We start from the raw sequence: 23,414 nt of genomic DNA on the forward strand, positions 1-23,414 counted from the left end.
AAGGCATAAAAACACAAAAAAAAACATCCTACTATATTATGGCATAAAAATGTCGAAAATCGTCATGACATATTATGGCATAAAAATGTCGAAAATCGTCATGACATTTTATGGCATAAAAACGTCATAGTTTAGTATGGCATAAAATGTTATAGTTTAATAAGACATAAAAACATCAAAAAACATCAGACTATGCTATGGCATAAAAATTTCCAAAATCGTCATGCTATAGTATGGCATAAAACGTCATAGTATAATAAGGCAAGAAAACATCAAAAAAGGTCATAGTACGTTATGGTATAAAAATATCCTAAAACGTCATAGTATAGTAAGGCACAAAAATGTCAAAAAACGTCATGCTATAGTATGGCATACAACGTCATAGTATAACAAGGCAAGAAAACATCAGAAAAGGTCATAGTATGTTATGGCATAAAAATTTCAAAAATCGTCATGCTATAGTATGGCTTAAAACGTCATAGTATAATAAGGCGTAAAAACATAAAAAAACATCATACTATATTATGGCAAGAAAACATCAAAAAAGGTCATAGTATAGTATGGGATAAAACTATCCAAAAAGGTCATAGCATAGTATGGCATACAAATGTCAAAAATCGTCATGACATAGTAAGGCATAAAAACATAAAAAAATATCAAAGTATAGTATGGCATAAATCGTCATAGTATAGTAAGGCATAAATACACCAAAGAACATCATTGTATAGTATGGCATAAAAACGTCAAAAAACGTCATAGTATAGTATGGCATAAAAATGTTGAAAATCGTCATGACATGGTATGGCATAAATACGTCAAAAAACTTCATAGTATAGAATGGCATAAAACATCATAGTATAATAAGGCATAAAAACATCCATAAATTTCATAATTTATCATGGCATAAAAACATACAAAAAATGTCATAGTATAGTATGGCACTAAAATGTCAAACAACGTCATAGTATAGTGTGGCATAAAACCATCCAAAGAGTCATAGTATAGTATAGCATAAAACGCCATAATATAATAAGGCATAAAAACACCAAAAACGGTCATACAATATTATGGCATTAAAACATCAAAAATCGTCATTACATAGTATGGCATAAAAACATCAAATAATGTCATAGTATAGTATGGGATAAAACGTCATAGTATAATATGGCATAAAAACATCAAAAAACATCATAGTATGTTATGGCACTAAAACGTCAAAAAACGTCATAGTATAGTATGGCATAAAACGTCATAGTATAATAAGGCATCAAAACATTAAAAAACATTATACTATGTTATGGCATAAAAATATCCAAAAACGTCATAATATAGTATGGCATAAAAGGTCATCCTATAGTAAGGCATAAAAACATCAAAAATTGTCATACTATGTTATGGCATAAAACATCATAGTATAATAAGGCATAAAAACATCAAAAAACGTCATAGTATTTTATGGCATAAAAACATCAAAAAACGTCATAGTATAGTAAGGTATAAAAATGTCAAAAACGTCATACTATATTATGGCATAAAAAAGTCAAAAAACGTCATAGTATAGTATGGCATAAAATGTCATAGTATAATAAGATATAAAGTCGTCTTAAAGCATCATAGTATAGTAAGGCATAAGAATGTCAACAAATGTCATAGTTTAGGGAGGCATAAAATTGTCTTAAAATGTCATATTTTAGTAAGGCATAAAGAATCATTAAATAGTCATAACTTGTATGATATAAAGAACATCATATCAAAGTAAGGCATAAAAAACGTCATTTAAATTCATACTATGGTAAGGCATAAAAGTCACAGTAGAGTAACCTCCCAACATATTGGAAGACATTTTCCTACTTATGCCTTTGATCTTAATCTAAATGAATTTGGATCAAACATTATCAGGACCACATAGTCTGAAGCGCTGCAGCTGCAGATTGAGTGTAGTGATGGTTGTGCCATCACATGACACTTTTACAACTTAAAGTTGAAGTTTGTGCTCTTAACTTGTATTCCTCTCTCTGTTTCAGACCCCTCTACAGCCGTAAGTGTGTGGGTGGAGTCACCAAAGGGCAAAATCAAGGAAGGGGACTCAGTCGAGCTTCACTGCCATGGCAATGGAAATATTGAATCCTCCATATCAATCACGCATGCAGGCGTAAGAAAATCAAGACCTATGTGCTCATGATTTATGCACCCTGAGTTAGCAGCATAATGTAGTTCAGGCCTACATTAATAGGTCTTCAAGAACTTTCAAGAGCTTACATTTAACAACCTTTTTTCTATGTTGAGTTAAAAGTTTTATGCTTATGTGTTGATCAGATTACCTTGGCTCTTTGTAGGTTGAACAGAATTTAGACTCCAATATGTTGGTGTTGAATAATGTGACCCGTCTGAACAGTGGAGTTTACCAGTGCAACTCTCTGGACCTGGATACTTTTGAAACCATCTCGAGAAATATCACAGTATTCGTCAACTGTAAGGAATCTACACAGATCTGATTTGTGACCTTGACAACAAATACATTTTGCTAGCAGAGCAACTGTATGTCCCTGGCTGAAACTTTTTTCTTGCCGTTTCTCTCTCTTTGCTGTGTGTGTAGATCTTGATCCTGCAGTGGTGATTCCTGGAGATACTGTTGTGGTGGCTCAAGGAGAGGAGCTGAAGGCCACCTGCAACGCCCTCTCTTCTCTTCAGACACACACAGCCTGGTTTAAGGTCTCACACACACACACACACACACACACACACACACACACATTACTTCTCCCGTCTTCCAATCGTCACAGCCAACGCTCATTTTCTGGTGCCCCACGTCTGTCAGGTCATTTTGTCTTGTCCTGAGACTCAGAACACTTGCTCATCATTTAGCTCATGGCTCATTTTTAGGATGTGCAGACTAGAGTTTAAGTTTCAACCACTATTGTGGGAGTTTATCATGCAGATGTCGGTGAATCAACCAGGAAGTCTGTGAAAACATTCAGTCATTGACATTGGCAGCAGCTTGCCTAAATGTTTTGAACACCCAAAAAATACAACTGAATATTATTTTCTCATATTATTTATAATATAATTACAATTGCAATACCGCACATCAGTTAAAGGAAAGAATAATCAACACCCAAAGACCATTAAGTTAAAAAAAGGACTTTGTGGGGATTGTCTGAAATTTCCCAGCACAAATTTGTGCAAAAAAACTTACTTACTTAACCACTGTTTACATGTGTGTGTTAAATATGCCTTTTTCTGCCCTGGTGTGTGCAGAATGGAGAGGAGGTATTGAAAGGTCACACTTTGATCGTGAAGGACGTTACATTACACACAGCAGGGACGTACGTGTGTATGGTTACTGTTCCTGAGATCAAGGGGATGGAGACCAGTGGCACACTTCGTGTTAATGTTATGGGTGAGACTGTTCACAGGCACTGAATAATTACACTGCTACACTCTTGAAGAAATATAATATATGTATAGTTGCAGTATGAGTTTATATTGGTTTTATGTCTAGTGAGGCAGTTTATAAAGAAACTTTTACAGTATTTGTGTGTTTGCAACAGGTACTTTATAGCATTTATAGTCATGAAGGAACATTTTTAAGGTTATTTTCTCGCTCCTCTCTCTCCAGGCAAACCAGAGATCGTGAAGCCAGACAACACGGAGATAGAGGAGAGTTTTGAGAAGTCCGTGGAACTGAGCTGCCTTGCCAGAGGTTTCCCAGCTCCCAGCATTACCTGGACCACATCTGATGGAAAGGTACAGCAGAGGGAAGCTTCACGTCGGTGGATCAGCTGCAACACATTTGGCATTTTGCCAAATGTGTAGTCATTAGATTAGATCTTTTCACTAGGCAGCATCATAATCAGGTCCAAATGTTTCTTTCATGACTAAATAGCTAAAAAACAAAACAAAATGGTGAACATGGTAAATATTACATCCGCTAAACCTCAGCATTGTAACTGTAAGCATAGTAGAATGCTAGCATTAGCATTCAGCTCATCTCTAACTACAGCCTTACAGAGCTGCTAGCATGGCTGTCTTGTTGATTTAAGTGTAATATCTTCAACACCGTTGGTCTGACTTTGACAAAACTCAATGGATTATTCCTCCCTTCTCCATTGCAAAGAAATCCCAGAGAGCTGTGCTGTGAGCTGCTTCAGTCTGTGACAGGATGTCTCAGAGCTGCATTCGACTCTTGCCATGCAGAAGACAGGGAAACCTTTTCTGCTGGTTGACCTGTTTTTCTTTAACTGTGTTTTTATGCCAGGTCCTGAAGGCAGAACCCCAAAAACAGACGGAGGACAGTGTTCAGAGTGTGGTCAGAGTCAAGGTCACCTCTGACCTCACTGTTGTCTGCAATGCCTCCAACAAGTTGGGTACTGACGCGGTGACCTTCAGCATCAAAGCCAGTGAGTCCCCCACTGCCTGCCTTTCCTGTCCCTGCCCTGTGTTTTTCTGTGTGTACGTCTCCATCTGTTGCCCTTCTCGCTTCCCCCGTTTCCTTCTGTTCCTTCTGTCTTTGTCACTTCTTCGTTTATTTTTACTTTGTCTGAAGGTCTCGAGCTGTGTCATGTGCTGTAATGTCTTGCCTATGATTTTGGACCTTTCAGTCAGTGTTGTTGTCGTTGTTGTTTTCGGACGTGAATCTGTGTGGCTTTTCAATGTTCACCCCTCCTCCCCCAATGTCCTAACCCCAACCTGTTTTCAGCTACAAAGACCACCACACAAGCCACCACAACCACTACTACTAGCACTTCCATTTCCTCTGCCACAGGTAAGACCACAGGCTGGCTGCACTGCAGTCAAGACTCAAACTAGAGGAAGTTTACAACATCACTAAATCAAAATGAAAAAATCACTTTAAAAAAAGCTCTGCCATTTCCTGGTGAGTCAGGCAGAAAGAATGAGAGTGAGAAAAAGGAAAACTAGAATGCACGTGAAGGCTGCAGCAATTACCATACTGGCATCACTGAAAGGTCATTACAGCAGTGTTGAGGAGTGATTGCTCTGATTAAACCTCTGTTTTATAGTTTTAAATGGGTAATATTACTGAGGCCTGTTATCGCTGCAAGGTGTCTTATTGACTAATGTGTTGCCACAGCCCTGACAATTTTCTGCCTGTTGCGTTAATATATAATTAAACTTCATTTTACAAATTATGTGAAAATGAAAACTTGACAGCATGAGACGAAGTTTCTATCCCAGAAAAGTAATCAGTTAAACTAGATGAAAAAATGACTGACATGGTTCACCTTCTGCAAAGAGGAGCGTTATGAGTAATGAGCATTCCTGTTAGCACTATGGCGTGCAGTTACATACACAGCACACAACCACAAACACACGTGAAATCAGTGTGACTCTAGAAAGCAGCTGATGCTTTAAATGCACTCAGAGCGAGTCTCCTGACTCCCATTACGCCTCCTGCCTTGTGTTTTCTCCCTCCTTCTGTGTCCTTTCTGTCTTCTACATCATGCCAGGAAATATCCAGCCCCTAAGAGGAAAACTGTTCTGGGTTGTTGTTTCTCACAAAAGGCTGGTTAAATGAGATTAAACAGGGCCGCTTGGCCCCGCTGCTCTGGGAAATGACTGCTGTGCTACTGACCACAGTTAGAGTAGATGTTTAGTTTCAAATACCAGATAAGATCCTCTCAAATTAAGTTCACGCCTGTGCTAAAGATCTAAACTGTGTCTATTCAATACATCCAGCCGCCCACTGATAACTCTGCTTTTGTGGTTTTTGTCAGTTAAAACAGAAACAGTTGTCCCACCAGAGAAAATCAAAAAAGGTTTGTATGATACGCTGCTGCACCTCTCAAGCTCAAAGGCAAAAAGCTTCCTTCCACTTCTCATTCAAAGCACCTCCCTTTCATCAGAACCCCCTCCCCCACCCCCCACCCCACCGCTCGATGAGCAAAACATCAAACTATCGCTGAATAGTTAATCTTCACCTCTTCCTGTGCATGTTGTCTGGCTGTTGTATAAGCACACCTCTCCTCCTAAACTCCTGAATGATTTTAGGTTGCAAGGTTTAGGTCAAATGAATGATGCTAGTGCTTCACTCTTTTTAGTCGCACTGTAAAATGCTACCTACTGTTCCTACACACTGAATGCTGCACAGCCCGCTCAACACAATCCTGAATCCGTCTCTCCAGCTTCATGCCGTTGTCTCATCCATATTCCAGTTACAGCTGGTAATCCTGTGCTTGTTCTTGTGCTTCTTCTCCACCAGAGGGCAGTGGTGTTATCATTGCAGTCATCATTATCTGCATCCTGCTGCTGGCCATCTTGGGGAGTGTGCTCTACTTCCTCTACAAAAAGGGCAAGATCTGTGGCCGATCCGGCAAGCAGGACCTGTAAGTGCAATGAGAGCGACATGATGCAAAAACATATGATGTGTCTTTAAATATGAAAAAAATCATAATCATTACTAGGGCTCTGAGATATGGTTAAAAATCTATATCACAGTTTTCTAGCATTTTACAAGGGCTCATCACAACAGAGTTTCACTGTGCAAACTGACTAACCCTTAAAAAGTAAAGATTGATTCATCAAAACACTGGATGGAATATGCGCATAATTACATAAAATAGTATAACTGAGCATGTTTCCTCTGAAAGTTGATATGCAATAATTTCATACAATTTTCCAGCTCTAATCATCACTCATTATGGCCAAACAGCATATTGCAATATGCATGTTTCTAATGTCCCTGGTTTTGCAGCACCAAAGAGAAGTCCAACAAAGATAACATCGTGGTGGAGATGAAGAGCGACAACACAGAGGAAGCGATTCTCCTCGGGGTCAACGGAGAAAAACAACCTCCCAGCGACCAGGTAGATACCTAATCTTAAACTGAACTGGCTCAGGCTGAAGATAATATTGTTTTTCTGCTGATCTGATTACACCATTAACATTTTTACACACCCTCCACCCCACCTCTCTCTCTCTCTCTGTCTCTTTCTGTGTTGTAATGTCTGTGTTTGCACCCTGGAGTAAAGGGTGGTGAGGACCTGGTCGTGCAAAAGTGACGAGGTGACTTCAGACACACCAACAGCTGCTCCTGTTCTTCCCTCTCAGCCTCAGACCTTGCCGAAGCCTTCGAACCTCCACCAGAGCTCCTTATCCCAGCGTTATGTCATGGAGAAGCTCAGTTGTCTATCAGTTAATGTCCTGATGGACGGCTGAGACTCAGATCATTCCATGCTGCAGCTTTTGCTTACTGTCCTTTACGTCCCAGCACACATCTCTTGGAATGCACCTCAAGCTTTAATTAGGAGTGATCACTCCATGACATAAGTCTGCTAATTAATCATTCACCTTCAAACCAAAGAGCCTTGTAAACTGCTGATCGTCTGTAGAACAATTATTAGAGCACAAAGTTGACCAGGGACTTTTTTTTTATACCTGATTAAGCATCACCTCAGGCAAAGCAATCACTGAAGAGAAGTATGAAACAGCTCTTTATTAAGTGTATATATTATAATCTGTGTATATATTTCTTTATTTAAAATAACACAATAAAAAAAACCAACCAAAAATAAATGACCAGATAGTGTTATATTTTGTTCTGGTGCTCTTTATAGAGAGCAGGAAGAGTTAGGTAGTTTTAGCTATCTCGTTTCTATACATATATATATATATATATATATATTTTTTTTTTTTGTCTATGTTTTCTGTTTTGCTTAAGTCTGTACACTGAAATTATTGGGATGCAATGATGCGTCCCTCTACAGCCAGTTCCAGCCTTGGCCAAAAATTTTGCCCTTTAGCTCTGAACACAGACTTTTAGGTCATTTAATCACGTCATTCACGTTTGTTTTTTTTTTTCTCTACAGCTAACACCCCTGTCTTCACACTCCCCAGTTTGTGAATATTAAAGAAAATATTTTTGCGAGACGGGTGAATAATCTGTTCAGGATTTGACATAGAAGGGTTAACATTATTTGTAGTTCTCGTTACTTTACCGTTTCTGTCCTTCACAGTCTAGTTTTGATATAATGTGTGTGTTTGAGTTCAAGCTTTGCCAACAGTCAGGTTAAAAAGCTGCAGTTGCCTTAAATTACATTCATGTTGGAACGCCACATTTTGTACTTAGTTGTGGTTATATTTAATGTTCAGTGCACTGATTTCTTTGTTGTTACTCTTCATGCAGTTGTGTTGTTTTGTTTCTCTAATGTGAAACCATTGTTTCTTTTCATGTGACTGTTTGTGGAATGAAAAGTATTTCTGTTGTGACTTTTATTTCTTTTTATGGGGTAGAACAGATTATTGGTCCATGGTAAATATGGTTCACAGCATGAAGTCGACCTCCTTAAAGGAAAAGACACATCTCTGTTGAATGAATGAATGAATTCATGTGTTGACTGACACTAATAATCTGTTGGATCAGAGACACACACACAGAATCCCCCTCAGACGTCATTTGCCTTAAATTGACACCCACTCCACATTTAAATGTAGTTTCATGTCGACACACTATTGACATTGTTCCATGACTACTGCTGAGGGGGGAATGACTGTGACTCCACATATGCAAATCAAGTTGGAAGACAAATCAAGGTGCTCTGTGCAGCTGTCATACTTACCCAACCTATCCTCTCTTAGTCTGTCATCTGTTTCTGCTGTTTTTAAGAACTACCCATGTTAAATTGTTTGGTAAAATGCCTTGTAATGTCTTGTAAAATTAATGTCAGTGATGGCATTCAAGCCAATTTACCAACAAATTCATTGTTTGTTGTTTTTGAAAATTATACCAAATAAAGATTGACTTAAAAGAAAAAGAGGAACTGAAAATGTGTCTGTTGAAGTTAGATAGTGAGCTTCATAATAGGCAGTAAACAACTCTGTAAAAATAGTAATAATTACTATAATTATTAATAATAGTTAGCTTAATGTAGAGTAACTTAATGTCAATGCACTACAGGCCAGGTGAAATATCTATTTTTCCTATAATTAGTACCAACTTTCTAGGAAAAACTTATTTGGAGACGACTGTCCTGTAAATGAAGTGTTCATGCAAGCAACATGCAGACACCTAAAACATGTTATCTCGGTCCTGCAGCCATAAATAAACGTATGATATCTTTATTAGTCTGTTGGTGCACAGAGTACAGATTTATTAAGTTATGTAAGAGTTTTAAAAATGGCTCAGATATGATGCTGATTTGATCAGGCAGTCAAATGAGATTTCGCTTTTTAATACAGTTAACAAATGCATTACTGAACTTTCAAGACCATCAGCTACAAGACAAACAGAAACAGAACTGAAGACCTGAACCTGCCTGCAGGTCTGTGTAAGAACCTGTGTTGTTTACTGAATATATACTGTCATGTATTGTTAAGCACACTTTGTTGCATCCTCCTCAAAACAGAGATTCATCAAATCTGCCTTTGGACTGTTTCCACAGTCATATGTGCTCCTGTACAGTGTCTCAACTGTCCTCCTGCTTCACTTCAGCAGACCATGTTCACGGCACATTTAGACTTTTCAAAGCAGGAAAAGCTCAGGTGTAAACAACATTAATGATGCCTCCATTCTATTAAGTGTCCCGGGAAGCCCTGTCAGTGATTGAGCCTGTCCCTAAACTAAATTCAGCCATCTTTAATGTCAAAATATTTGCTGTGAAATAATGCTACTGCAATCTAAGCAAGCTTAGCATAAAAGTATTTGCAGTGAAATACACCAAAGTATCAAAGTTAATAGTCACTGTAATGTTTTTCAATTTTACATAATTAATGCGGCATAAAGTCAGTGTATGAATTACTTCAGTGATTTCACTGTTCAATAAGTGAATTACTGAATAATACTACTACTACTACTAATAATAATAATTAACACTCTCCTATGTATCCTGATTTTAAAATAAGCAGAAGAAATTTAGTTTTTACATTGGATAGTTCTGATGTCATCTACAAGCCAAACATTCTTGAATAAGTATGTAAAGAAGAGAGATATCTTTTGCTTATCATTTTTATTAACAGCACTGTGCATACTTCCAAAGTGATATGAGCTTTAAAAACCATCAAAAAGTTAATGAATGCCTTTTACTGATGAGAAGCAACACAGCTACATGGAACAACAGCTCCCTCTTCTGGCAGAAAGTTGAAGTACCCCAGCAGAGGGACTTAACGCAACTGGGTGCTGGTACACATCTAGCATCACTGAGGCTGAGAACTGACCTGGGACACAGACCAGTGCTTGTTCTCTAAGATGCGGCTGACGATTCAGAGGGGGACAGATTAATACAAGCAATACTGCACAATCTTGCCTTCAGAGATCAACAGGTACATATACCTACAATACCTACAAACTCTCTTCAAAAACAAGGCCTTATTCTAGACATGGTGAGGATCTCTAAACATATGGCACTGCTCACAGAGAATTATTCACATAAGTAAACAAAACCTTTGGAACAAAATACATGTACAGGAATGCAAAATGAAATAAAACAACAATTTTCTTCTTTTCATATTACTAACTTTATACAATTTGCTTTTCTTTAGAGTGACAGTATCAAAGCACAAATTGGTGTACTTTGCGAAAAACCAAACAAAAATAAAAAAGGTAAATAATACACGATAATGCTGTCCTCAAAAACATCAACAAAACATTGGTACAGTATTGAGGATCGGGGACCTCCCAATCCATTACCTATCATTCAAGAAGTTTCTCAAGGCAACTAGGAACAGAAACAAAAGAACTAGAGGATGGCCAGACAGTGTGGAGATAGGTTCCAGTCAATACATAGCATTACCCAGAATGAGCTATGGCTGATTAGCTATTGACATGTCATGTACACCCTCCCAAAAAAACAACATTCTTCATATGCTGGGAGAGGTTCAAGTCAATGTACCTAAAAGCTCCTGGCATTCATTTCTTATTCATTCAGAGTACCTGGAAATGAAGCTGCTGTCTCTAGTCCTGTAAATATTGGAAATTATACGAAAAATGTGCAAGTTATAATGTGACAAAAAAAGAATAAGTAATAGGCTACTTGTGTGACTTCATTAAGCGGATACATTTGGCTACATGTCACCTGGATGAACAGACAGCTAACAGATGAGCTGCTGTCTATGCCAATGAATCTCCTCCATTTTTTTTTTTGACAGCCAGGGTGAACGCCACGTGTTCAGATAAAACATTATTCCTGAGTTAGTTCTTACAGTCGGCCCAAATACTGATTTCAAAGTAGACTTGGGGGTGGGCCAGCAAACCCATGAGCCTACTTTTTAAAAAAAGCCTCATTCCCTTTCAGTGGGGCGAACTCCACGGAGAAAGGAAGCTGATGTGAAAGAGAAGCCTGAATCTATTACAAAATGGCTGGTTTCCATACCCAAAGCATTTTGTTTGCTTTATTACTGATGCTATACAGAGTCCACCTAAAAAAAACAAACCAAAAAAAAAAAACAATGAAAAAAAAAAGATTTTAAAACACTGAAGAGTTGACAGCTTGAGAGGGCTGCAATCTCACAAGCCGTTTGTACTTTCAAGTATGCTACATTACGGACTGGAGAAACACAGGTGATACTGTCACTTTAAAGAAACAGGACGACGGTTAAACACAATATTCACAAATGTACATTTAAGGCTTAATTGTTTAGCACTAACAATAGTAGCAGCAGTGAAGCACTTCTGAATTAATTATAATAACAATATTTATGATCATATTACAATAATATATTACCAAAGTAAATCAATAAAAAAAATTTTTGTTTGTTTCATAACACTGGACTTAGCTGGAGGCAGAAACCCGAATCAGCCAGCCAATGAAGTTAGACGAAGACAGAACGAAAACATTTCAGCCGCCACGGATCACACAACACTTGCCTGTCTGGTACTGCAGGGTTGTCGACATTAGTACGTCCTCTAATAATCTCACTGCCAGACTCTACAGCTACGCATTAGCCCTGCCATATGAGTTAGAGCAGTAGTAAGTTTACAGAGCACGAGTCTGAGTATACTGACTGTAATTCCACATTCATGTTGTACAGGAACAGGGGTTCATTTGAGAGCAGGTCATGAGGAGTAGGTCTGGCAGACACGCGCACATGCATGCTCACATACACAAACACACACTTACACATGGACACACACACTGCCAGACAACAGTCCAAACCTGAAACCATCATCATGCTACTTAAAAAAAAAAAAAAAATGACAAAAAAGGATGTCTTTCTAAAAAAAAAAAAAAAAAAGTACCAAAGCAAAGTTGTTAATCAAAGGCCATAACAGACTGAATTCATCACGAAAAAGCTCTGCTGCATGTCTTCTAAGCTGCTGCTGACCGACGCATCCTGGTGAGGAAGACACCCCGACTCTTCCTCACATGTACTTCTCCACACTCTCACATCCCTTAGTCTGACAGAGGGCCAAACCCCCCTTTAATCTGGTCCCTGTCTACCCATATCGCTTGTACCAACAGCGACCCTCAAAGCTGAAATCATTTTCACATACTGTATATGCACGTACTGTATATATTACACACATTTAATATATATTTACTCATATATTAAATTTTCATATAGACATACATTTTTAGTTTTATTTGTGAGGTGTTGGTTACATTTTCAGCAAGAGGCTTCGACATGAAAGATAAGAATCTCTCTTCCCAGGATTCCTACCAAAGTCTTGCGTTATGTGGCGTCCCATCATTGCTCCACATGTGCTCAGTCAGTCCCACGGAGATGTTCTTGAAAACGAAGAGGCCTGCTGTATAACAGTTTTAAGAAGGCCAGACACTGTTGAAAGCGCATGGAGTGCAGGGCGCAGAGTCCCAGAGATGCTGTGAGCTCGCTGGAGTCACAGCCAGTTAAAATCCACAGGGGCGTAGGGCGTCAGCCAGCACCAGAGGCAGTGCTGCAGGCAATGGGCTTTGGGCTTTGGGCTGGCCTGTGCCAACGTAAACCCAACCAGTCTGGGCCAAGCGAGGGCGAGAGAGCAAACACGATAGAGAGGCACAAGGAGTGTGCTATGTAAGAATATGAGCGTTGGAGGGAATGGAGACAAACTCGCGTAGGATATTCTTGGCCATTTCAATATTGTTCTGTGCAATCATCAGTGCTTTCTGGATGTCCTGGTAAGAGTATCCCTGACTCATGAGGTGCTCTATCTCACTACTTATTTGAGGGTTGGCTTCTCCTCCCATTGCTCCACTACTGGGTGGAGCAGGGATGGGCGGGACAGGGCTGGGTCGGCGCTCCGAATTGATACGTCTGGGCAGGGGCTTTGGAGGTCTCTCTGGTGCTTCCACTGACTCTGAGAAGGCTGAAGAAATGGGGACAGTGAGTGATTATTTTATTAATTATAATTAATAAAAAATCTTGATCACTGTGATTTGTAGAAGGCAACATGTGGTTTGTCTGTGAAGTAAACTGCACATTTTTATCATTAAGTACATATGGTGAGCTGGTTGACCTTTCCACGGCTGTGACATTTAACAAGGCACTCATAAAGAGTCGAATTATAATGTGAGAGCTTGTCAGTGTTTGAGAGCAACTTAATTGGTCCTCAACAACAAAGATTCAGGGCACTGGTGGAATACTCAGACACACAGAAAGACGCAGTGGTAAAATGTCAGCTTGCTGCAGAGACTAAGAGATTACTCTGAGAAATTAAAGATTGTCACATGATGATGAACTTTTAGCACTGTGGCTTTCATCACTGAAAGGCTCAATATTAGCACCAGCAACTCCTTCATTAAGCTTGTCAGTGTCTCTACCAAAATCCTCTCAAACAATCCGCCCATGTTGCCTTTGAGTCCTGCTCTGCTCCAGCTCTCCATGGTTCCTCCTGCACCTGCTTTACATTTGAGGTCTGCTAAGGTCACTAATGCTGCATATCAGTAAATCCTCTACACAACCTTGCTGTCTGCAATGGAGGACACCTCTGTGCTGAGTATGAGATACAGATGGTTATTCCGCCATCAGGTTTGATCAGATCCAAAATCCTGGAGGCATCCCTTACTGTTTTTCTAGGTTTACGGTCACTGATGTAAGTGAGCAGCTCTCTGTAATTACTGGTCTTTACCCTTCTTTGCACAGTGATTGCACATACTGGAGAAAATGATGTCTGGCAATCGATTCATGGCAATTTATCAAAGTCCAAATTGGAGTCTAGCATTAACTTCAGAGAGCTTCTGGAAAATCTGTATTATGTCTGGCCCCATACCAGGTAGCAGCAAAACACTTAAGTCGACTTTTCAGGCTGCTCACTCAGTCACGCAACTTTTGTACTACTTCAAGATATTGATTCATCAGCAATTTTAATTCATCTTGGCAGACAGGGACCTGAAGAGGCAGCTGTTATAAATTTTTACATCCAAGTGATTTTATAAAACAGATGTACCATTTTCCATTCTTGCCAACCAGTTACCATATAAGCCAGCATTAATGTAAAATTTCAACTTTTCAACTCTTAATATAAGATCCCATGTTTTAAAGGGTTTAACCGTTCAAATAACGAAAGGTATTTCTTGCTTACCCTAAAGGTATTTAGCTATTGCGGTCGTTCAATTTTCATTTCATTCTTTCCGACAGCCAGACATAACCTTATCTAGCACATGCAAGTTGAGGCAACAAAACTGAAAGTCATCTGTAAACTTGGATTGTGTGGGTCATATGCTACAGTATCAAACCTCACTTTCATAACATGGCTCATTGTTTAATACCCCATAATTTGGGGGGTATCTGTACATTTAGTTTACAATTACATTGCTTGGGATTCACTTGTAAACGTATCAAAGTAGAGTGTTCAAAGATTTGACTGTGTAGGCTGTGTATTTATCACAATCACGGAGCAATTATTTTATGAAGATTTATGTATTAAAAAACAGCGTTGGCTCAACAGGGCCAAGTACACTTACGTGCTGCAGCTCCAGCATCTGAATCTAAGGAAAGGCGGCTGAAAGCAGCCAAGGAGGATGAGCATGATGAGGAGGATGAAGAGGAGGAAGACGACCCCCCCAGTTCTGAAAAGGTCCGTCGGGCAGGGGGCAGCGGCAGCCGGGGTTTTGGGAAGTCATAACCATTTTCCTCTTCTTCCCTGTCCTCAGCTGTGTGGTCTCTGGGACCGTTGGCCATCGCCAGAGGGGGCAACTCTGAATAGTCTGGAGGGATGGGAAACAATTTGTTAGCACTACAGACTCGGAGACAGAGCTACATGAAGATAAATACAGACTTAGCATATGCCTGGTTTCATTCATATACACAGATCCTTATATCCTCTGAAACAGCTTCAGATGACTCACTGTAAACAGAATTATAATTCACAGTCATGCCAACACAGAGTAGGTGTAGTTTTTTCCAGATGGTGGGGATGGTGTTTTGGAGTTAAACTAAAATTCAGACATTCAGATTGACTGGTTACAGTCAGTTTTTTTCCCCACCAGCTGTTAACTGTAAAGCACGGATAACACAAATAAACCCTTGCAGGGTGGTAGGCAGAAAGGTCTGCACAAAGGTATAAATTTTAAAACAGGATATGAAAGCGACTCATGCTGCCTACCTCGAATTCCCTCACTCAGCTTATCCTAGTTAGTGAAAGGTTAGTGAATCAAAATACCTGAATCTCTGGCTTGTTGTGACCTGGCCTGGATGTTGTACATAGCTTCATACATTTGAGGTCCATCCTCTAGTTCAGCTAGTGCCAGCCTACAGCAGAAAACAACAATAATAAAATAACAGTGACACACACAACCCTGCAAACACTAACAAAACAATATCACCAAAGAATGAAAAGTCATTTTTGTGCTCCTGAAGGTGGATTCACTGAAAGTGTTTAATACCTTGAGTTGAGTGTGGAGGCTTGGCTCTGTGCCTGGAGCGCTGATGAAGGCTGAGGTTGTGACGGCCTAGGGACTGGTGGGGTCTCCCCTACAGGTGGAGCCGTGATAGGGGGCAGGACAGGGCGCGAGGAGGGGATCATGTACTCCGACTCCTCCTCGCTGTCCCGTGCCTCCTCTCCTGTCACTGCCCTCAGGGCTTGAGACGGTCTGAGAACAACCAAGGAATATTTACGACAGAACTGGATTTATAAAACCTAAAACACTGAAGGTGTTTGAAATTAAATAAAATGCTTTGTCTGAATGTCTTTAACACATTGTGATCTGCAAGTGAGCTAAAATCATTGTCTTGTCAGACCTAAAGTCATAGTGAGTGCCAGTACAACGTACCTGCTTGCCAGTGAATAGATGGCGTTGGCTGAGGCTGAGGGCTTGACTTTGGGGTTGTCATAATCTTGACCGGCAGCAGCAAAATTCTGGAAAATACGCAGAAGTAGAAATATTAGAAACTTTAATGTGAAGAATATTTACACAATCAAAATCTAGACACCAAATACCAATCACGTTAAAGGGATTGTTCTACATCTTGGGAAATACGCTTACTTGGTTAAGTGCTAAAATGACAAGATTGACACGACTGTCATGTCAGTAAATATGAAGCTGGCTGTATTTAACTCTCAGCAAGAGAGTGAATAAGTGTATTTCCCAAAATGAACAACATGGATTTTACAAATAGTAATAGAAGTAACAAATACACGTTTATTTCATGTCCCTGTTGTAAATGTGATCAAACAGCAGTTGTGTGGTGTAGTGATCTGTCGGGAATGCCCTGCTAAGAACCAACGATAGCTCAAACCCACATACTGGATTCTTTCATTTATTTTTCTTGGACAATGACAACTAACTTGAATACTGTGTGCTTGTAACTGCAGCCAATGAATACACATCAAACCAAATGGTAGTTTAGTGTGTGGTGTTTTGTGGTTCCTCTGACCAGCTGGTGATCCAGACTGAGGGAGCTGTTGTTCTTCTGCGAGTCGGAGCGGGTGTCCAGAGCAGAGGGCAGCGCCAAGGGGAGGGAGTGTCGGTTGGAAAGTTCCCTGACACCTGCTCGAATGTCCCCTCCCAGACTAGACACTTGGGAGGACGAGGAAGATGAGGACGAGGATGATGAAGAGGAGGTGGGGGCCTTAGGAACAGGCCTAGAGTTCCAGTCAGCCAGGGGCCGGTTTGGAGGTGTAGGAGGGAGCTTATCTCGAGGGGGCTCCCCGGGAGTGCACGGTAAGGGCCGCCTCTGCAGTCGTCCATCGGGGGCTGTCCCAGCTGTGTGCGGCCGGTCAGGAGGAGGAGGAGGGGGAAGATCCCTCAGTGCTGGGGGGAGGGGAAGAGGCTTGTCTTTGTGGTGAGATGCTGCCTGAAGGGGAGAAACAGAGATTGAGGGAGCCCATTTAGACTACATATAATATTGATGTGAAATCCAAGAAAACTCTGTGCTGTCAGAAATAATCCATTTAGCAAAAAGGCCGTGGTGTAGGCATTCGTCATCATAATCAACCATATACATCATCTAGATGAATAACACAAAGGTAAAATGTTTCTCAGCTGCAGACACTTTCAGATTCCTATCTACAGTTTCCATTTATCTACACTTTAAGCATAAATGTATGTGTATGTAGTAATATGAAAGCGTCAGAGAGTGGAAATACACCCTAAAATGAGCCATATGCAGAATGTTAAATACATCGATTACTGTAACCGTCATTTCAACACCTTACTTGTGTTAATGGGGTAATAGGAGTAAGTGTAATTTCAATAACAGAGCTGGTTTACATGTTAAATTATTCTTAAATTTTAGTCTAGGTTTTGCTCTCTGCATCAACTTTGCTAAAGCAACCAAATTCTGGGACAACACTGAAATGTTATAACAAACATCACAAGCTTGCATTAAAATCATGTTTCACTTCCATCTCTGTATAAAAACAAATACCAACAAAGTCCCCCCATTCTCCTATGACAGTATCATTTCCTGTTTACTTGCAGGCTATGACACACATTTCCAGATAAACTGGACAATCAAACCCCATTGAAGATGTTGTGTGAATGAACTTTTATTGTAATAATCTAAACTTGATTGTGTATTTTCAGTTACCTTTGTGGTGACCCCCGGACTGGAGGCGCCGGGGGGATTGGGAGGTCTGTGTGGTAGCAGGTCTAGTCTGGGTGGCACAGGGGGAAGAGAGGACTGAGGAGCCATGGACATGGGTGATGGGGGGCGCTCCACCTGGATCACATTTACAACAGCAGAGCACAACACGTGATTAAATTCTGCTACATGGGAAACATTTTTACACAATCAGCTTTTGCTCTGTACATGATACACATCATGATGCTGCTGCCAATCCAAACTGCAGATAGTATTACCCACCCACATTGTTTTCTAATGTAAGCCTAGTCGTGTTGCGTATGGATTAAAGGGAATACACAACACTATAGTTCTCATCGTATTTCTTTGAATGGTCTGAGGTTATCTCTGTCTAGAGCAGGATGACAGTGCTGAAAATGTTATGATTTCTTTTCTAATCATATCACATAATGCCATGCAATAAAATTATTTTATTTTGTGTGGGGCATTTCAGTTAAGTTCTCATTTTTCATGTTCCATGTTCCAATTTTGATATTTTGATGAATTGTACAGACTGACACTGTAATGAATGAAATGTCAGTAGAACAGTAACTAGGCCTCTAAATTTTACTCCAATGGCAGAGCCGTATTTTGCTCAGTTTTTCCAAAGAAAAAAAAAAAAAAGAATCCAAAACATGTTTTGTTTAACATGAAACCCTTCAAACTAACACAAATCAACACAAAATATTTATGAAGTACAGCCAAATACTTCAGAGCATACAAGTACATTTAAAGAAATAGACAAGGATGAGACGAAGGCTGGGTCAGCAATCAAAGCCAAAATTCCAGGGACCACATCAAAGTGTGTGTGATCTGAGGTATTCGCCTACTCTATAAGCAGACTAATGCACACAGAGCTTCTCTGAGGCACATAAAAGATGTAGGATAGGAGAATGCCCCACATATCAAATACTGAGAAGCACAAAAAGCTGCTACCTTGGCACCATGAAAGATGGAGATGAAAGACTTTAGATATGAGCCGTGAGCTTGAAGCACACGAAAAGTGAAAAAGGAAAAAGCAGGGAGTGTTTCATCTGTATAGAGATGGGTCTCTCAGAAACACAGAGAAGAGAAGAGGACAGTAGAAACCCATGAGGTGCACCCAGGGTTATCAAACCAACTAAGCCAAGACCCTCAATGTTTTATCAGTGGGAAATACTAAAACAGGGTGTGCCCAGTGCCATGACTGGAAACTTTGAGCAAACTGGGATAACTTTAGTGGAATTAAGTCAAGGTCTTTCCACAATCTTACCTTTGTACAGGCAAGTTTGCTCATCATGAGGTGGGGGTCTTCAAGTCTGTCGTCATCATCATCGTCATAGCTGGGTGACGGAGCACCCTCAGCCCCAAATGTGCCCCTGCAGGAGCCCCCACTGTTGTCCTTGGGGTCAAAAGGATCCACAACAATGGGCTCTGTACCCTTAATCTCACAGCGACAGAAGGGACATCCCGTTCCCTGACCCTCTGACTCCTGTAACACAAGCAGAAAGGCAGATGTAATGGCACACAGAGATGACAGGAGGTGATGTGCTATTATATGCCTGTTACGGCTGTACAGAAAAAACACTGCAACAGTGATATTCTCCTCTCAACAGGTATGAGTTATGACACTTAACATGGAGCAACCAACCCACAGAAAACCTTTCCCATCCACCCACTCTCGTACCTGCCAAGCAGTCAGACACGAGGTGCACATGAGATGACCACAGGGCTCAATCTTCACATCCTTGTCATTCTCGGCACAGATCTTACACAGCTGGAAAGTGGAGCCCATCTCACAGTACAGCTCATATTGCTCCTGAGGGGGGAAAAGAATGAGACAACTATGAGCTCTCAGTTCCTAAACACAGGGTAACATCATACGGCACTAACATCACCTGAGATAATTTTGAAAGAGCCTAGAAGCATCTGGAGCAAAGTCAAAATGCGGGGGCGTGTTTTTAGTTTCAGTCCTGTGCTCACACAAAATGAGTCTGTTCATGAACACCTTTACCAAACTCTGAGCAGATATGCAAGCCAAACAAGACGGAGACTGGATACACCAGAGTGGATATTCTTTAACAATACTTCCAAATTCAGAATTATGTATCTTGCTTATTTAACATGTTGAGCCCAATGTTCAGTGTCCTGACAGTATGAAATACTGCAGGACAGATATGCATTTCCTGCAATGCTTAACAATGCCTACACTGAAAGAGGACCAATTTCCTTTAACTATAAAACATAAACTTTGAAATGTCAATTTATTTGTAACTGTATTTGAAAGTTTAAAATAAGATAGATCTGTTCCTCTGGGATCAGTTCTCATGTCTTTTACTTCTCCTTCTGGTTGTGCACTGCACCGTCGCATATTTTTTTTCAACTGAGATATTTCTTGGACTGTGTGTCCACCAAAAAAGGCCAGAAATTTAATTACAAAATTACAATAAAATGCAAAAGACAAACAAGAAAGTATGAGATATAAATGACTGAGGATGCAGTCTGAAAAGCCCATTGCTCTGACCTGTGTGACTTTGATGTGGTCTTGAGGCGAAGGCTCACACAGTCCTGTCAGGTCAGGGTTTTGGGTCCGGCCGTCAGGGAATAAATAGCTGGAGAAGCAGAGGCACATAAACTTAGAGGGTACGCACAGAGGTTCCCTTGAAGTATCCTTGGGTATTTCCACAGGCATTTTCCTTTTAAATTTATCATCATCATTAGTTAGTATGATTATAATGCATGTATACCTAACAGGCTGCGGTAACGAAAACATCTGTTCAATCCATTCATTCAATCTGGCAACATGTTTTAATATCACCACCAATATGATGCATGTACAGTATGTGACTAATTTACAAATGGGTCAGATGCTGTAATTACCATTTGACAAATGTTTTGTAGATGCAGGCGATATACTGTAAAGGCTTTCCCAGTTTAAATAAGCACTTGATTACAGGTTGGGGCAGGCCAACCATAGCTTTCATTAAACAAAGGAATCAACGCTGGCATAAAAAGATGAGTTTCACGCCAGCCAGCTAAAAACCACTGACTGAGCTGCACTTAGAAACCAACAGTTCTATTCTGGTTATGATAACACTGGAATGATGGGAACAAGCAATATGATATGGCTGGATTGGTTTAAAGCTGAAAGGCAGATTCAGTCGTGGGATGCAAAACAGAGCTCCATAGCATGCAGTGATGCATGCTTTGTGGGAAGGGAAGAGGAAAAAGAAGGGGAAATGATAGAAAAAGAGTCCTACATATGACAGGAAGTTTGACTTTTAAATCATTTATTAAAACTGCATCAAATGAAGACCAAGACCCAGCCAAAAAATGGCAGATCAGAAGTCTAGATGTAACCCCCCCAAGACAATAACGGATATGACTATGCCAAACAAAATGCCAGTGGACTTACAATCCTTCCCTGAAGCCATCTATGAGGGCCTGGAAGAGAGGTTTATTGTGGGGAATGGTTTGGAGTATGTTTCCATCTGCTGTCACATATCCGATTGCCCACTGACCCAGCCGTGTGCAACTCAGGCGGAAGATGTAACTGGGGAGAGAGACATGAGAAATAAGAAATACTGAAGTAGTGTCAAAGGGTTCCAATTTGTTACACTGAAAAAAAAAAGAAGTGATCAAATAGTTAGGACTGCAAATATGTTCGACAAACTATGCACATGAAGAAACATGTTCTTCAAGTTTGCACATCATTTTTTATGAAATAAATTAAGTATGTGTAAGTATGTAGGCTGATCTATGCATGGAATTAGCCCGTTGGCAATTTAAACTAATGTCTGATCACTGAAAAAGGTCTGAACATACTTCACATGAAAAGTTCAAAAAGAAGATGTCCCGTCCAAAGATAAGCAAGCACATAAAAGTAAATGACATCAAATGTATTCTACATACATGCTATATACATAAAAATACATGAACCACAAAACAATTAGGTTATATGTTGTACATTACATGTATATTACACAAATTAATGTGTGTATATATATATATATAAAAACAGCTACAGTTATATCATCATAGTTATCACTCAACCTGAGTTGCATAAGAACAAAAAATTAAAACATCACTGCTCATTAAAGCATAAATTCCACAGTAAATAGCCAAGATCAACCAAATGCATGGTGTGGTGCACAATGGGACTGAGGGGACTTAGTTGCCCCTTGCTGCAGTGCAAAAGTAAGTGTGGCTATGAGAGCCACATGAGTCTGACAAGAAAATGAGCCACTCACCACAGGATCGAACATTTCCTGGCTGCTTGCTTCAATGTACAAGTTTCACAGATTTGTACAGGAAATGACCAAATTAAAAATAAGCTCTAGGGGGTATTGAGTATCTGTGCAAAGCAGCCCGTCTTTGTAAGTACTCCAGCTGAGGGTGGAGACTACGTGATTTAGGTAGGCCAGAAAAAACAAGAGTAGCCCATTAATTGATCGTAGATGACACAAATGCATGTATTAGGATTTCCTGACAGGGCAGGACTGAGTTTAGCAATACTGCACAAGTGGAGAAAAGGATTCTTGGTGATGGCCTTGATGTTTAGTTTTGAAGTGGAACGAGTGCTTTACCCATAATACAAACAGATCAGTCCTGACAGTAAGCTGTAATTTATAAAATGCTGCACTCAAACGGGCCAATAACTGCTCAGATGTCAACGTGGCCCTACACAGGCCCGGCCTAAACAGTGACATCAGCTTTCAGTGTACAATCAGACCATTGATGCTAGGTACCAGTGCCACGCTGCCCTGGGTCCTTTGCACACAAGCCCTCACAGACACGCACGCACGCACGCACGCACGCACAAATGGAATGTGAGACCAAGACTGAACTTGTGCCCTGTCTGCCATTGTATTGATGCAAAGCCAAAATTTGCATTTATGTGCATCTGTGTTTGCATGCAAAGTGAAAGCACGAGTCACTCATGTAACAACAATACTGCACGCTCACACAAACACAGACATTAACATACACGTATATTATCTCCCAAGCAGGGATGAAAATAGGTCTTGAGAGCTACAGTAAACCCACAACCGTACTGTTGCCTGTGGAAACACATGAACATGGTCACATGTGTGTCATTAAGTTGTGTTACTCACACTGCCCTAAACGTATGCTACTAAAACGTCAATGTGAGTTGACTGTGAGGGCCATGTGAATTCAGATATGTACTGTGCTCAAAAATGTGCAGTTATGACTGTATCACTGCAGTCACATCAAGAAGCACCTAATGAGACCCCATCTTGTGTTCAGACATGAGGTTGATTTAGGTTGCATTGTAGGTTGTGTGTACATGTGCATACATGTGTTTACATGTCTCACCTGCCAGGCTTGTGGATGAACTTCTGCAGCCGTGCTTTGACCTCATCGTAGGTGAGGAAGGCCATGTACCCCGGGTGAGTAACTGCTAAGCTGTTCCAGTTCCGCAGCAGGGACGACCAAGGCTACACACACACACGCACACGCAG

The 23,414-nt window shown here is 40.3% G+C and overlaps 2 protein-coding genes across 3 annotated transcripts in view; one reads left to right on the forward strand and one right to left on the reverse strand.

Annotated features, from left to right (window-relative positions):
- The first annotated feature begins 2,021 nt into the window (after window positions 1-2,021).
- Window positions 2,022-8,771, forward strand: mcamb (melanoma cell adhesion molecule b). The gene is made up of 11 exons (XM_087173101.1): window positions 2,022-2,152; window positions 2,337-2,472; window positions 2,597-2,712; window positions 3,259-3,400; window positions 3,620-3,747; window positions 4,259-4,400; window positions 4,700-4,765; window positions 5,736-5,777; window positions 6,221-6,344; window positions 6,713-6,824; window positions 6,990-8,771. The coding sequence occupies exons 2-11, from the start codon at window positions 2,361-2,363 to the stop codon at window positions 7,017-7,019; spliced, it is 1,014 nt and encodes a 337-aa protein (XP_087029227.1). The 5' UTR covers window positions 2,022-2,152; window positions 2,337-2,360; the 3' UTR covers window positions 7,020-8,771.
- A 1,176-nt stretch (window positions 8,772-9,947) lies between these two features.
- The window catches only part of cbl (Cbl proto-oncogene), a 38,506-nt gene continuing 25,039 nt past the window's right edge, over window positions 9,948-23,414 (reverse strand). For both annotated transcript variants that reach the window (XM_023402952.2, XM_087173102.1), the window contains exons 5-16: window positions 23,269-23,390; window positions 21,347-21,484; window positions 20,456-20,543; window positions 19,619-19,750; window positions 19,205-19,423; window positions 17,920-18,051; window positions 16,765-17,184; window positions 16,161-16,246; window positions 15,774-15,980; window positions 15,551-15,639; window positions 14,853-15,095; window positions 9,948-13,255 (exon numbers count right to left, since the gene is read on the reverse strand). In XM_023402952.2, coding sequence (XP_023258720.1) covers window positions 12,960-13,255; window positions 14,853-15,095; window positions 15,551-15,639; window positions 15,774-15,980; window positions 16,161-16,246; window positions 16,765-17,184; window positions 17,920-18,051; window positions 19,205-19,423; window positions 19,619-19,750; window positions 20,456-20,543; window positions 21,347-21,484; window positions 23,269-23,390 — 2,172 coding nt within the window. In that variant the 3' untranslated portion in view covers window positions 9,948-12,959. The remainder of the gene's footprint in view (window positions 13,256-14,852; window positions 15,096-15,550; window positions 15,640-15,773; window positions 15,981-16,160; window positions 16,247-16,764; window positions 17,185-17,919; window positions 18,052-19,204; window positions 19,424-19,618; window positions 19,751-20,455; window positions 20,544-21,346; window positions 21,485-23,268; window positions 23,391-23,414) is intronic.

This window comes from Seriola lalandi, unplaced genomic scaffold (genome assembly GCF_002814215.2).
Source record: "Seriola lalandi dorsalis isolate HSWRI2012SDOR001 ecotype SW California unplaced genomic scaffold, Sedor1 jcf7180002054044, whole genome shotgun sequence".
Lineage (NCBI taxonomy): Eukaryota > Metazoa > Chordata > Actinopteri > Carangiformes > Carangidae > Seriola > Seriola lalandi.